Genomic DNA, 15422 nt, shown 5'->3' with positions numbered 1-15422 from the left:
ATTTAAAATGAAAGTATTTTCGAACGAAGCAACCTGAATAATGTTCTTTCTTACATGTTAATTTATTTCTTGCCTTTTAGTATGTTCTGTGTATAATCTATTAACTATGATTCACAATAAAGAATGTTACAAAAAATAGATGCTTTAGCTAACATTGTCATCGCTTTCTTAATCGCTGATTCCCTGTCTCATCGTTTCGTTTCTGTTTGTCATGTTGTAGGCTACTCTAGTTTATACTCCTCCAGAGTGGCAGAGACTGTGGCTTACAATTTGATTGTTAATTTGTCTAGGGATTATTAGGTTAGGATCAGTGACTTGTATTTTACACTTTTGATTACAAGCGAAATACCGGAGGTAGCCTAATTCTTTAAATTAAGCAACTATGGTGAGTTAATTTAAATTTCATTGTCTGTGTACAATAATATTAGTTCCAACCATAAAGTGGAAATGTGAATGGTACTGCATAATTGGAATAATGCATATTTTATTTGTTTGGTATTTATGAAACAATTGGCAGTTGTGGAAAATTAACATTTTTTGTATTCTCATACTAAAGTTAAATTATTTGCTAAAACTACGTAATAGAATGTGTTATCAGAACTGCCCAAAATATAGAAGAAATGGTACTTTGGTATTATATTTAGAGCACTCTGTCCCTAAGTAATATTTGTTAGCCTACTATGCAATTTAAGTTGGTAAATACATACATACTATAAATAGATAAAGTTAACCTGTAGGAACAACTTGCACGAGCGGTGAAATCATCTGAGCTTGAATTTAGGTACTATCTCGAGCGGGGTGTGATCTGAGCTTGAATTTAGATACTATCTCGAGGGGTGATTTTGTTTTGCCTGAAATGTGGGGCCACTGATGATTGTTTAACTTTTCGAACGTCAGAGCATGGATGATCTGGCCTGTGATCTAAGGTCAGGAAAGTACCGATTTGGAAATGCCACGGTAGGCCTACTTTAGGCCACTATTTTGCAAGAGATTTTCGTACTTTGGTGATCTGAGAAAGTACATTATTAGAAAGAACCATTTACATTAGTGTGACCATGGAAAATGGACTTTTTTCATGGGTTGGGCATTTATAGGTAGCCAAGTATTGTTATCACAGGTGCATATGAACTGGGGGGAAAGTATATTATTGTATTATATTGATGCCTTTCGGACATTATTGCGTTAAGGAGCAGGGGAATCACGTGATCTGGGATTCGACTTTTGCAAGCTCGAGTTAATTTTGTTTCTAAAAGAGCAAGCAGTGCGCTGTACTGCGCAACGGGCAGGCATCGTTGACAGGATTAACGTATACTCGTCTTTACGAATTGCTTCCACGTGAGATATCGAACATCCAACACAAAGGTGAGCCATTACCACTACTGAACTAGGAGGTTAAGAATAGACGCGGAGGAACAACAGTAGTTAAAAATGGCGTCCCTTCTTTATTTGAGAAGGCGCGGAGTAATATCAAACTGTCAAATGTATGGATAGTGTTGCCAGAGGTACGATAATTATTGTAAAGGTAGGATAATTTCATTGATTTTATGCGCCGGTAAGATACACAATGGGTAGTTATTATCGTACCATGAAAGATTTTTGACAAATTTATACAAGTAACAAACCAAAAGTTAATTATAACATAATTTATTATACAAACATAACATACTTTTTCATTAAGTGTGTTTGATACGATTATTTTATATGAAAGTACGATAATTTCTCGTTGTTGGAATGATAATCGGTTTTTAAAATCTGGCTATACTGAGTTTGAGCAGACGTGGAGTTATAGGAAACTGTCAAAAACGGAGTTTTCAGAGGATTTAAAAAAATCGTAGCTCCTTTGATTTTCGTTGCCGACGAATTTTTTCTTCAATATTGTTTTCAGGAAAAAATGAACATACCTTTCCATGGTCACGTTAATGTAAATTGATATCGAAAGAACAGATTTTATTTGGCCTGCTGTAAAAATTACAAGTCATTAGGCTATATTGATTGGTTCTTGTTTTTTAGCTCACAAAAGGAAGCGATGTAGAAAGCCGCTCTGTCCCTTAACTAAACAATTCTTATGGAGTTAGTTTTATGAATCAATATTTTGTATTAACCCTTTTTAGCTGGAAGAAAAAATTATTGTCTGTTAAAACTGCTCCCTTAAAAATGTCTCATAAAACTGCTGTAAGCACACTGCTTTATTTTTTTATGTTTTTGTATAACAGATTATTGTTTCATCTCAGATTAAAGATTAAAATAATGTAAGATAATCATTACTCAGGGCGTTGTAATGTTTCTGGTACCAAAATTTACAGAATTAAATTCTCTTAACTAAATAGAACTGTAAAAGTTATTAAAGCAATGTAATAATTTGTACTCATGTTTTTTGTGGTTATAGGTATTTTAATTGTTAAAAACTAACTTAAAACCCTTAAAAATTCAAGAAATAATAAGCTTTACAAAAAATTTACCTAAATATTTCAATTCTGTAATTATTAAGCTATAACATAATAACATTTCATACCCTTAAGAGAAGAAATTATAATTTTATAATAAAACAAAATAAAATTGTTATGTGACAATTTTTGAGAAAATGTAAACAAATACTAATCTCTCACGGATCAATCCATATGAAGTGATCCAATAAAAATTAAATTGGTTGCTTGACTGTTTTTAAATATTTTCATTTTTTTATGTTTGATTTTAATCAAACCAAGTACCGGTAATGTGTAAGTTATGTTGTTTTAAAAGTATTTTTATTTGCAGAATAAATTTAATACATTGATATAATCATATTTTAATACATTGATGGGGTACACTATAGCAGCTATAATGACAATTAACACTCAGATAAAAAAATAATGCTATGTTTACTATGGCTTGTTCTGGAAATATAGAAATATTACTTATTTGGCTAAGAGATTTCAGTACTTTCCAGCCACAACTGGATAAGAATTAAATGTTATAGCTTCGCATAGAGTGGGCCACACATAGTGGCCTGACTAACTGAATAGCAAAACGGTGAGGGTCACTAAGTCTGGCCCATGGAGCTGAGCGACAGGATGTGGCCATAAATCAATGACCTGAGGCAGAGAACACCCATGGCCACCATTGTGGTCAGACGATATGAGAGCCCAATCATATGAATGTAATGCTGATCCAAAAAGGTTAAACTAGCTCTTAACCTCTTGTGCCAGTCTGTAATGACTATAATTTCCTGGTTGCCCTCAGCTGCTTTAATTGAGGCAACCAGAGCCATATGACACCATAGGTTTTATAACTACCTGATATAGCCTGACAATAATTTCATGCTTGAGGCCCCAAGTATTTGAGAAAAGCCTCTTACAGGCCCCAAGTGCTCCAGTATTTTTTTTAATGTTACCATTTCTAGATGTTGATGGTACTTTGGGATTATACTGACCACACCCAGACATGAATAGTTATTTGACATTTTGCTTCTACTGATGACTAGATTAGCAGAGAACAATATTTCGTCAATATAAAACAGGAATTGTCTTATCGCAAACCCCTCCCAATCCTCAGACAGAGGTCAAAGTCGAGCGGTCTAGTAGACAATGTAATTGCAGAGTCTCGCCGCCCGTTCAGTTGGTGCGTCGCTTTGTTGTACTTCCATGTTTTACCCATACATTTCTCCAAACAAAAACTAAACTCTTTATTGAAAAAAACACACAAAACTTGTTTTTATTCTTGATCACACTCCGCCATCCAAAATGCGAGTGCCTCCTGCCGAAGCCCGCGCTGATGTCAACGAAAGAAAAACATCCCTCGAGATAGTACCTATCAGTAAAATATCAAATTCTAGAGGGGCTGATCAGAAATATAAATTAAATTGTAATGGAAAGGCAATTATGTACCGTGCAAAAAACTTAAATAATCATGTGATGCCGCGCGGCCTGCCGTAATCGGGATTCTTGAGAAAGATAAGATAACAGCGACAACAATACCGATCACAATACCTGGAAATGCTTGTTGATTGATGGAATGGTTAGTTCTGTTACTCAACTACATCATTTTATAACGTTCTAAGTTCATTGAAAAAAGTTAAAGCGCTGGGGGCATATAACGGAATCTGACCCCATTAACAATTGATAATCGTTGTAATTTTGTAATTAAAGAGTTGTTTTTTCATTCTATCATGTTTGTTTATATAAATTTATATTTTTGTGTTCTTCATACTGGTGTGGTCGGTATAATCCCAAAGTACCTTGATTCCAAGAAAGTTTCTGGTTCTCCATTACTCCCAAATATTCAACTTCCTTTGAATATTTTAATATAAATCCATTCACTACTTATTCTTCCAAACAAAGCTTTCTTCTATTGGTAAATAGAATCACTACATTTTTATCAGGGTTTATGCTGAGCCTTCTTTCTTACACAAGTTGTTTATAAAAGTTTTCTTTATCCAACTTCCTTTACAACGATAATTCATTCTGTGATCTTGTGCTAAACACCATGTCAATCGCAAAAGCTTGCAAGATTACACCCTCCCGCTCAGCTTCAATTAGAAGATCATCCATTACCATGGCACACAACAGTGGCAAGAAATTCCCCCCCTTGATTCTACATTTAAAGTTATGATTAAATATCTGTTGTGTAATAGAATTGTAGGCAATAGACCAACTTTGTTAGAAAAATAGTTTGAACTTTTCTATTCAATAAATTATTTGTTTCAGTCCATTTTTTCATATAATGGAGGGGCCGTAGTGGCCATGAAGGGGAAAAACTGTGTTGCTATCGCAGCAGATCGCCGCTTTGGTATTCAGTCCCAGACTATTGCTACTGATTTTGAGGTAAGTGAGTGAATTTATGCCTACCATTTACCACTTTGTATAAATTAACTTTCTTATACCTGTTTACTTAAATTACTAATGATTCTCAAATTAATACTTGCCAAATTTACATTGAGGAGTGTTATTCGTTTTCTGCAAACAGAAAGGATTAGTGTAGCAGACATTCATCAGAATATGCTGTGTTTATAGAAAAAACATTGAGTGATTGTGACTTGCGTCCTTTGGTATCCTTCAACCACCTACGTATTTCATCATTTACCTCTATGTAACTTTCTAGATATTCACGAAATGTTATAGCTGTAAATTGCTGATTATGATTAATTGCAACTGGTGCTCACATGTAATTAATTATGTTTGTTGTTTTTCTTGCAGCCGCAATTACAACTTAATTATTATTGTTTACTATTATATAGGAGATATTTTTATAACACATTTTATGATGATGACTAGGATTAGCTATTGTGTAGTCTAAACTTTACATAGTATGACTCCATTCTAAGGTGATTAAGTTGTGCCAAACTGCTACATCTTTTCTACTGCATTATATTTTGTATTAAATATTGAGTAATCAAAATATATTACATAAAATCCTCAACAGTTGTTGTAAAACAATTTAAAACAATATATTGCTTTAATGTAGTGCAAATGTTATTAAATTTGTTAAACTGAAATTAACCCAGTATTACACATAATATTTTGATGTCAAAAGTTTTAGAAGTTATTGAGTTACAATATGGGACAATGTAGATTATGGGATTTTTCAAAACACATTTTTTAATGTTAAATTTGAATATTGTTTTACAGAAAGTCTTCGAGATGGGTCCTCACCTGTATGTTGGCCTGCCAGGATTAGCAACCGATACTCAGACAGTAGAACAAAGACTCAAATTTAGGCTCAAGTTATATGAGCTTCGAGAAGGTCGCCGTATGAGTCCTACTGTCTTCGCTTCTATGTTGTCCAACCTTCTGTATGAGAAAAGGTAGCTCTAGGTTAAGACTGTGTTATAGTTCAATCATTAAATTCGTTAGCTCAAATTAGATTCTTTTAAATTGAATGCACCACAACAGGTATTGAACTTTTCTTACATTTATATTATCATAAATTAGTTCGGTCTTTGTGGCAGTATTTTTTGCTGAACTGCATTTCTCATGACTATTTTGTAGCTGAAATGAATAAATATTTTACTTTCACCCAATTCATCCCAGTAGTGTTAGTCATCTACAAATTATTAGATTTTGCCAGGGGATTGGCCCAGCAGCAGAATCAAACTAATAATCCTTTATTTATGTGGTTATAAGAAACCCGTCAGGAAGTTCAGTAGAGTCATGAGAGTGAAAGTTTGACAATAAATGAAATATTTAATTGCAGGTTTGGTCCCTACTTTGTGGAGCCAGTCGTGGCCGGACTGGACCCTAAGACAGGTGAGCCGTTTGTGTGCAGCCTGGATCTGATTGGCTGTGTCAGTACACCCGAGGATTTCTGTGTCGGAGGCACCAGCTCCGGTCAGCTGTTTGGCATGTGTGAGGTGTTGTGGCAGCCTGATCTTGAGCCTGATGACCTATTTGAAACCATCTCCCAGGCCTTGGTCAATGCTTTCGATAGAGATGCCTTTGCGGGTTGGGGAGCAGTTGTTCATATCATGTAAGTTTAGCTTTACTCAAATATTAGATACATATTTTTTGCACAATTTGAAGTTTAATGTAAGATCAAATATAAACTATCGAATATCATAACATGACTCCCAAAAAACTATTGTCTTCTTGGGTTATTTTAATTTATTTCTTGTGTTTGTCAATCATAAGTTATCAACGATTTCAGGAAAATTTAGATACAAGATCTCATTTTGTTATAAGAACATAATATTGGGAGAAAAAGTATAACTACAAGTACTTATCTATCTTGAATGACAATGTTTTTTTAATTAATGTGATGACCTACAATCAATTCATGAAGTATATACTCGGCTGCAGTTAGTATTTATGTCTCAATTTGATCTCATTTGGGTACTGTCAATGATAGTTATCTGTTTACTTTGTTCTGACTTAACTCAATAAGGCCTGTACATGTTGTAACTGATCTGAGCTTCTCTATTACATTAAATTTTGATCCAAGTGTGCATTAATTTTGTTCCTGGCGATTGAATATGAACGAGTGGAATGAAGCTGGTAACATAAACATTATTTTGTAACAATGATATATAAAGTAATATTAATTGTGTATTCTAATATAATATTATATTAACAAATAAATATGGTATGAAATATAAAACCCAAATTTTTATCATCACAATATAAATTTATTAAGTAAATATTTTACAAATTTCATTTAACTAGAGTTCTGCACTGCTTTCAAGAGTCCATTTCAGACTGAAAGGAAATATTTTTGACCTCTTTTAACCCAAACAAGGAAAATACATATTGCTTTTCTATTTTAATTTGTGACTGAAGCTACTCCTGTTTTATTAACTGCTTGAAGCAGAGTTATGAACAGCACTATTATTTAATGTCATCATTACAGTTATAACAATTTTCTGATGCATTATTATTTTACACAAAACATATTATTCCCCCAATACTATTTGTATCAGTGGTTTTGATAAGCATTACCATTGATCACTTGTATAATAATTCTACAGTAACAGTGCTTTAAAATTTGTACTCTATTGCGTAATATTATAAAGTTTTTAAACCATGTTTCCAGATTTTTATTTATCCTTAGGTTTTGTGTGTAGTTTTATGCAGTACTCAGTTTAGTTTGAGTTCTGTTTCGAACAATCCAGAAACAGAAATGCATGCTATGTATGGCAGCATTTAGTGTGTTAAGTATATAAAATTAATTTGTTGATTAATTATCTATCATTCATTTATTGATGTATGTTTGTTCCAGAGAAAAAGACAAAGTCACTACACGGACAATCAAGACGCGAATGGATTAATCTTTTACAATGTGTATTTTGTTGTTCCCTTAACTATAAAGTAAATTAAAATTTGATATTTAATCGTAGTTTTTGTTTTATCACCGAAACCTGAGGAGAAAGTCTGAATGAATTGGAAGGAATCTTATGAGATGGTCTTTGAAATAATTTTTTTGTACAAGGGGATAGTTGTAAATAAAATTTCCTTTCCTAAAAAATAGACTTTGTTGATTGTCTTGACATTGTATAATGTATTAAAGCTTAAATATTTTACTAATTTATAACCAATCATGTTTGCAGATTACGATTCGTTGCATTGTTGAGAAAATAAATCATATATTTGCTTTGTTTAGTCTTCCTAGGGTGGTTCTGGATCATCCTTCTAAACTTTTTCAGTATGTTGAAGTATCTTTCAGATTTTATTATCGTCTTCTCAGAGGGCTTGAAAATTGATCAACAATAACTCTTTCCCATCCTCAAAAAATTGTTGCCTTGCCTTCGCCAGAAGACTGATTATTTTTAACTTCTTTAGCGTCAGTAAAGTTGAATGGAACAAGAAGTAGCCTATAATAGTCAGCAACAGCTTATTTTTTAGACTAAAACAAAACAGTAATGTTTCCTCAACTTAAGCCTTATTCTGCCCGTCTTCATGGGCTACTGACTGGCCTGTCACTCCATAGAGAAATGGTATTGAGAAGTATAGACATGTTTGGAATAAATAAGAATTTGTCAACCTAGCACCTCACGGATATAAAGGCCAATTTACCATGAAGATTTCAAACATCTAGTAGACATAAGTTCATAGTGCAAAGTGCAATCCCAATCATCCATTCCATAATTCAAGTTTAATTCAAAGAGTGTAAAGTAGACGGTTTAGAGCACTTCCATTTCGCTAATTGACTTAATTTATGTAATTGCGTGGAGGTTCGTGTTTAACACAGATGAATGGTCCAAGATAGTTGGCTGTCATGTTATAAGCTTAAAAATCTAGGAGTTAGACAAGGGGATGGACAGTTCAACCTAGCCCTAGAAACAACCCTGCAAGAAATCAGAAATACAGATCCAAACATTAAAATAAGAACAAATATTTTATTATTTGTGAATGACATGTTAATAACAGCCAAAAATACAGAGGATTTTCATAATTAGTAATGATTGTGATTGTCCATATTAAAAATGGGACTGCAAAATAAACTAATCAAAAACCAAGTTTATCTAGTATAGAAAGAGGGAAAATGATGTTCAAGTAAATTACTAAAATCAAAAATACATAAAACTTGATGACTATACATTTTTTTAAATAACTTGTTTTAATATTTAATAATATCTCACCAACGAAAATTGCGAAGATATGGAAATTATACAAAATATATTAAATTTGGCTCACTATTGTTCAGCATGCCATAATTCGATGAATCCCATATAACAAATATTTGTATTTTTTTAAAATTATCAGACCATTGCTCTTATATGGATCTACAAACTGGATACTAAATAAGAAAGCTGAAAAACAATGGTTATTGAAAACAATATATTGAGAAATATGTACGGACCGATCTCCAACGATGGAGAATGGATAGACAAACACAATCAGGAATTGAGAGAACTGTATACTCATTCAGATATTACAGCTGAGGTGTGAAATAGTTGGATCAGATGGACAGGGCACATATTGAGGAAAGAGGATGGCACAATGATGAAGACGCCCTGGGAAGGTACAGCGACATCTGAAGGCAGTGTGTTGGAATAAACACAAACGGTTTTTTCACTGTCTGGGAAGACAGCAGTGCGCTTCACCACCAAGACCAATGTGTCGTCCAAGCAATGCTCAGACAGTAGAGGCACCATCTTGCTACTATGAGCCAATCCCTGGTGAAAGCCATACTTGAGGTGCACTGGAATGTTAATTTTTTATTAGAACAAAACAAGTATAAAGCTGTTTGCAAATTAGTTGTTGGTTTAATCAGGTAGAAGGGGCAGAGCTCCAGGATCAAAAAAATTTTTTCATGACAATACAACCATTGAGACATTGTTAAATAGATCTTAATGAACATTCAATGCGATAAATGTTTATCCGGATGAGATTTCAGTGCCACTTTTGAGACAGTAAGGTGAAACCTTGGGATAGAAACCATTCATAAACAATTACACTAAATGCTTTGGATATTAGTACAAACTGACATACATTTTTAATGTAACTAAAGATATATTTTAACCATCTTTGGACCCAAGGAAGCAGATCCGTTGTTGTAGGCAGGAGAGCTGTAGTAAAACCGTTTATACAAATCTACTATAGACCCTTGTAGTTGAGTGCATTTTAGCCAAAATTAGCACAAACGTTCTCTATGCTAAATGTTCATCAGGTGTGGTGTCTTTTGAGATAAGTTAGTGGAACCCAAGGGCCAAAATTATGATATATGTTCATATTCTTTTAGGATAAGAATATGAAGATACCCCTTATTGCACTTAGTCCTAAAACGGACTTTTACACTGTATCTGGAGTCACAGGACATTCAGGATAGGTAAGATCTGGAGCAGGAGTTGCTTCCAGTCGATTTTCCATTAAGAGGGATAATGAACATTATCCCTAGGAAGTGACTTTTAACCTAGGAAGAAGTGGAGACTAGGAAGAGTTCTGTTCCAGTCAAAGAAGACAGGGGACTGGATTATTCCCTCATTGTAGGCTTGAAAAAGCCCCATCGACTCCACAGTAAAATACACCTATCATCTGTTCTTTACACCCCAATATCTTCACATTTGTGCTTAGTAATGTGTCACTCCTAGACACCCATTAGGTTTTCCAGATTTAAGTGCTATATTGACTTCGGCTTCACCCAGTATAAGCTATACTGGTACTATATAAACCAGCCAGCTACAACCCTTCTGTGGTTATTGTATATGCAATAAAATTACTCTTAAACACCTAGTGGTTGGCTAGATGTTTACCAAAACTAGCATGAATGTTTTACTGAACAAACGATAACCAAAAATAGTTCCTAATCAGCTTTTGGGCCAAGGTGGCAGGTATATATATATATATATATATATATATATATATATATATATATATATATTTGATTCATTGTTTAACGAACATTTTTATGAATGTTCTATGTAATAAATCTTAGTACAAAACGGTTTTCTTCTAATGTTGAAGCAAGAGAGTGGAGTCCCAGAGTAGAACTTGGTTACTGCACAACAATCGCATAACTTTTGAGTACGACAAACAACGATTTTATATACAACTCTCAAAGCCATGTTAATGGAAGGTACTACCCAGAGTTCAAGACAAGATTATAGATAAAGATAAGAAGGAGGATTAGAAGGTTAGATAGGAAGTAATTTAAAGGTCAGAATTTTGCAGATGCTATATTTAAGGAACATTATAAGCAAGAAGCAACCATTTGACAAATGATATACAGAGGTCAAGAACTTTATGAGGACTGAAAGTTCTCAGTGTGCGGGAGTTGCCAGACTCTGAAGCTACACGAAGCTGGAAGTTGCCAGAGGACAGTACCTGCCAGAGGTTGAGAACTGCTAAAGATCAGAAGCTTCTAGGTCCGGGATCTGCAGGAGGCCGGAGAATTTAATTATGGAACAGTCTAAGAGAACGTAACGCATAAAACGATAAAATTGGTTGTCACGAAGCGTGGTTTCGTTTTAAACAGTTGCAGAGAAAATAAACAATTACAATCAATCAATCAAAGTTAAATATTAAACATGGTATATTGAGTAACCTCTGATAATAATAAAAAATACTTATTTTTAAGTATTTTATAAAAAAAAATCATTCATGAAAATGAGGTCATAACTGGAAAATTAAAATGGATTACAACAATACACTAAAAATAGGGATGGTAGCGCTTTCTAAATGGCTTTACAGAACAGAACTAGTCTTACCGATTTACCGAGCAAACTTTGCCACGTAGTACCCATAAGGATTCAGGACATATTCTCTTTTAAAGTCAAACCTGGAATCTGCCGAAGACCAAAATCTGCCAGATACTATGAGCCACCAGAGGCTGAGGTCTGCTAGAGCCCAGGAGAACCCAAAAGCCAGGAGCTGCTAAAGGCTGAGAGACCTCTAAGATTGGGACTTGCCAGAGGCTGAAACCTCCTAGTCTCGGATCAGGCAGGGTGCTGGTAGAGGACGGGGGCTGCTGAAAGCCATGAGCTGACAGAGGCGAGGAGCTAAAGGAGGCCGAGACCTGAAAGAGGATATGATCTTCCGTAGGATTGGAACTCCATAAGGCCGTTAACTGCTTCAAATCGAGACCAGATAGAGGAAATAGAACTAGCTCGCATTACTGAACCAAATCTCTACTACTCAATCCCCATATGGATACAAGATCTATTGTCTTTTAAAATCAAAAACAATGTTAGTGTTTGTGAAGTAGTAATTGTTAGTATTTCTCCCCGTAAAATACAATACTGTTATAGGGAAATATGGAAGAAAATGATGAAGTAGGCTTTGAAGTAGTTGTAGTTGGGGTAAGAATAAAGAACGCTTACATTCCTTCCAGGCCGTATTTCAAGTTTTAGCGGCTATCTGCCGCCCTTTGTTTCTTTCATAGCCAAAGTTGTATTAAAAACGTGATAGTTATAAACAACATTATAAGTTGAAACCAATTTAATCTTGTTATCTTTTATCAACAATAATAATGCATTTTAATGTACCAACACTGTAATATAATTATTTGAGATGAAATAAGAACATTTCACAATAAGAAACCAACTAATATATTAGAGTCGTACATATGCAAGCTGGCAAGTAAAATGTACATATTTATTCAGGAAAAAACAAAACAGAACTTTGTATCATTTGTCTCTCTATATTAATCAAATAATCTTTCTTCTCGATTTAGAGACTTAGAATGAATTGAGAAGATCTTCGAAAGTTAATATCTTGGTCATCTCAGACTCGATGGTTAAAACAGCCACACCAACTAAACGTGATTTAGTTTTCATTGATCTCGTGTAGATTTTTATCACAAAATGATCTTTCTGCTGAACAGTTTGTTGTAAGGATATTCAAAAAGAAGTTTCAGTGTTATTTCAACATAGGGGTATACATCTTAAACTTCGTTACATGTCTTGTACATATATAGAGATCAAACTACATTTTGGACGATCTTGCTCTTTAAGTTCTTTTGAGAAACAAAATAAGTAAAAACATTCTACAGATGAATCTCCTATTGAATAGAGACCTTGTTATAAAAACTGCATATTGTTTTACAGTAGTCAGTGTCTTTTTATACGAGTCTTCTTTTTCGCTAAAATGAGAAATAAAAAAGTCGAGCTCAGCTTATCGCAGTTTTCTCTTTTCCATTTCATTATAATATATCTAATATTACATAAAAAGTGTTTACTTTAAAGTTCTCCCTGCCTAAAAGTTTTCTTCTCCAGTATCGCTAGGTTGGAGCTTTCGTAGCCTCTTTTTTGACTTCACATTCATATATACATATTTCCAACTTTTGCAGAGATCCATTTTCATGAACACTGAACTCTTTTCTTATGCTACTAATTGTAATGTATTGAATTACAATAATAATTATAATAATAATTATTATACATATTATAAATTGTTACTGGCAAGTTAAAGCCACAGCCAAAGACCAACTGTATGATCTATGATGCTGTGACGTCATATGGGGTGATTAGTTTGAATAAATGCCATTGGCTGTTCTCATCACGCCACCAGATCACACCACCTACCACTTCCAGTGTCCTGCCCTTGTCTCTCTCTCTGTTACCCTCCAACCTTAACCGAGCACAGTCGATGATGTAAACTAATTCAGTCTTTTATTCCGATTCCCCGTAACCCGTACACAACAATTGGCGACGAGGTATTAATGCGATCCCGCGAGTGCAATGCAACCTGTTCGATTGTGCGTAAATAATTTCTCCGAAAATTATAGTGGGAGGAAGTGTGTCTGTAGTTTGGCGTCACGTGGACTCAAAATCGGTACATTTTGATGTTGGAAGACAAGGTCATAAATTGGAACATTTCGTCTTTATTTAGTGAAACAGTAAAAATGGCGGGAATTATTGGCGGAATCGGTGACTTCGACAACAGTGCAGAAACTTGGAATTCGTATGTTGAACGATTTGAATTATTCGTTGACTGTAACAGTATTAGTGACGACAAAAAGGTTAGTACGTTACTAACAGTCGTGGGTGTGAAAACGTACAGTTTGTTACGAGATTTATGTACGCCGGAAAAACCTTCAGTGAAAAAGTTTGATGAATTAGTGAAGTTAATTCAGGACCATTTGTACCCGAAGCCATCATTCATAGCTGAAAGGTACAAATTCAGCAAAAGGAATCAACAGGAAGGAGAATCAGTCGCAGAGTACATCGCCAGCCTCAAGAAATTGTCTGCATACTGCGAGTTTGGCGCATCCCTCAACGACTATCTCAGAGACAGACTGGTGAGCGGCATCAGGAGTGAGTCGACCAAGCAGAGGCTGTTGGGAGAGACCACCCTAACCTTCGACCAGGCTGTGAAAATCGTCTGCTCAGTGGAAGCGGCGGAGAAGAATGCGGCGGCATTGACAGTGAACGGCGGCAGCCGGGTCCAGCGGATGGCAGCGCATCACCACCCACATGTGAGAGTCGGCGGCAGCGGTGGCAGCGCGAGCTACAACGCAAGGCACGAAGTCAAGGTGCAGTGTACCTGCTGTGGGCAGTGTGGTCACTATAGGAAGCAGTGCAAATTGTTTGGTGTTGTGTGTCACAAATGTGGTAAAAGAAATCACATATCTAAGGTATGTCGATCTACTGAAATTAGTAAGTTACCAGACAATCAGCTTTCGAAAGTTAAGAAAGGTATATCTTATCAGTCTAATTTTCAAAACAAGAAAAACAAAGATTATAAGATACATAATTTTGTAAATGATAGTTCAGAACTGTCAGATTCAAATAATTCTAAGAATTATGTTCAGAGTGATGAAAATCTTGAGAGTTATGTCGAGGACATACAGAATTTATTTAAAGTAAATGAAACTCACCGTAAAAGAATTAGAGTTGACCCAATTAAGATTAAAGTCCTAGTGCAAGGTCGAGAAACCATATTTGAAGTTGATACTGGAGCTAGTGTCACAGTGTGTAGTGAGGATTTTTATGAAAATAATTTTAGTTCTTGTAAATTGTTAGAAAACGACCTAACTTTGAGTTCGTACACTAATGAACCTATTATACCTGTGGGCAAAGTTAATGTTGATGTTTGCTATGAGAAAATACATAAATGCTTAGATTTGTATGTGATTAGAGGAGGTTCACATCCTTTAATGGGTCGTGATTGGCTTAAAGTACTGGGAGTTGACATTTCGTTTAAAAATAACTTGTGTGTTATAAACAGACCTATAGATAACAAGGCTAATTTCGAGACAATGACGTCCGAGCTAACTAATCAATTTCCAGAAGTGTTCACTGAGAAACTAGGTCAGTATACAGGCGAACCAGTAAAACTAAATCTAAAAGAAAATGCTAGACCTAGGTATTTTAAGCCAAGACCGATACCATTCTCATTGAAAAGTAAGGTAGAAAAAGAACTACAACGCTTAGTTGACGAACAAGTGTTAATTCTAGTAAGCAGCTCGGAATGGGGAACGCCCATTGTACCAGTATTAAAAAAGAACGGTGAAATTAGGCTATGTGGAGACTTTAAAGTTACTCTAAATCAGTATCTAGAAGTAGACAAGTACCC

General features: G+C 34.8%; 1 protein-coding gene across 1 annotated transcript; it reads left to right on the top strand.

Moving 5' to 3' along the window:
- The first annotated feature begins 220 nt into the window (after positions 1–220).
- Positions 221–7798, top strand: LOC124362712 (proteasome subunit beta type-3-like). Its single transcript, XM_046817429.1, has 5 exons — positions 221–385; positions 4683–4799; positions 5604–5779; positions 6169–6441; positions 7687–7798. Exons 1-5 carry the CDS (start codon positions 383–385, stop codon positions 7733–7735), a joined length of 618 nt encoding a protein of 205 aa, XP_046673385.1. The 5' UTR covers positions 221–382; the 3' UTR covers positions 7736–7798.
- The last annotated feature ends 7624 nt before the right edge of the window (positions 7799–15422 follow it).

The sequence above is a fragment of the Homalodisca vitripennis genome, chromosome 5 (assembly GCF_021130785.1).
Source record: "Homalodisca vitripennis isolate AUS2020 chromosome 5, UT_GWSS_2.1, whole genome shotgun sequence".
Lineage (NCBI taxonomy): Eukaryota > Metazoa > Arthropoda > Insecta > Hemiptera > Cicadellidae > Homalodisca > Homalodisca vitripennis.
Note: the sequence above shows the minus strand (reverse complement) of the source record. Positions and strands in the feature narration are given on the sequence as shown.

What these genes read in the sequence shown, in the direction of transcription:
- LOC124362712 (XM_046817429.1), top strand. An exon ending in AACCTTCTGTATGAGAAAAG is followed by an intron (nt 5,780 to 6,168) that starts GTAGCTCTAGGT and finishes ATTTAATTGCAG; the next exon opens with GTTTGGTCCCTACTTTGTGG. An exon ending in GGAGCAGTTGTTCATATCAT is followed by an intron (nt 6,442 to 7,686) that starts GTAAGTTTAGCT and finishes TGTTTGTTCCAG; the next exon opens with AGAAAAAGACAAAGTCACTA.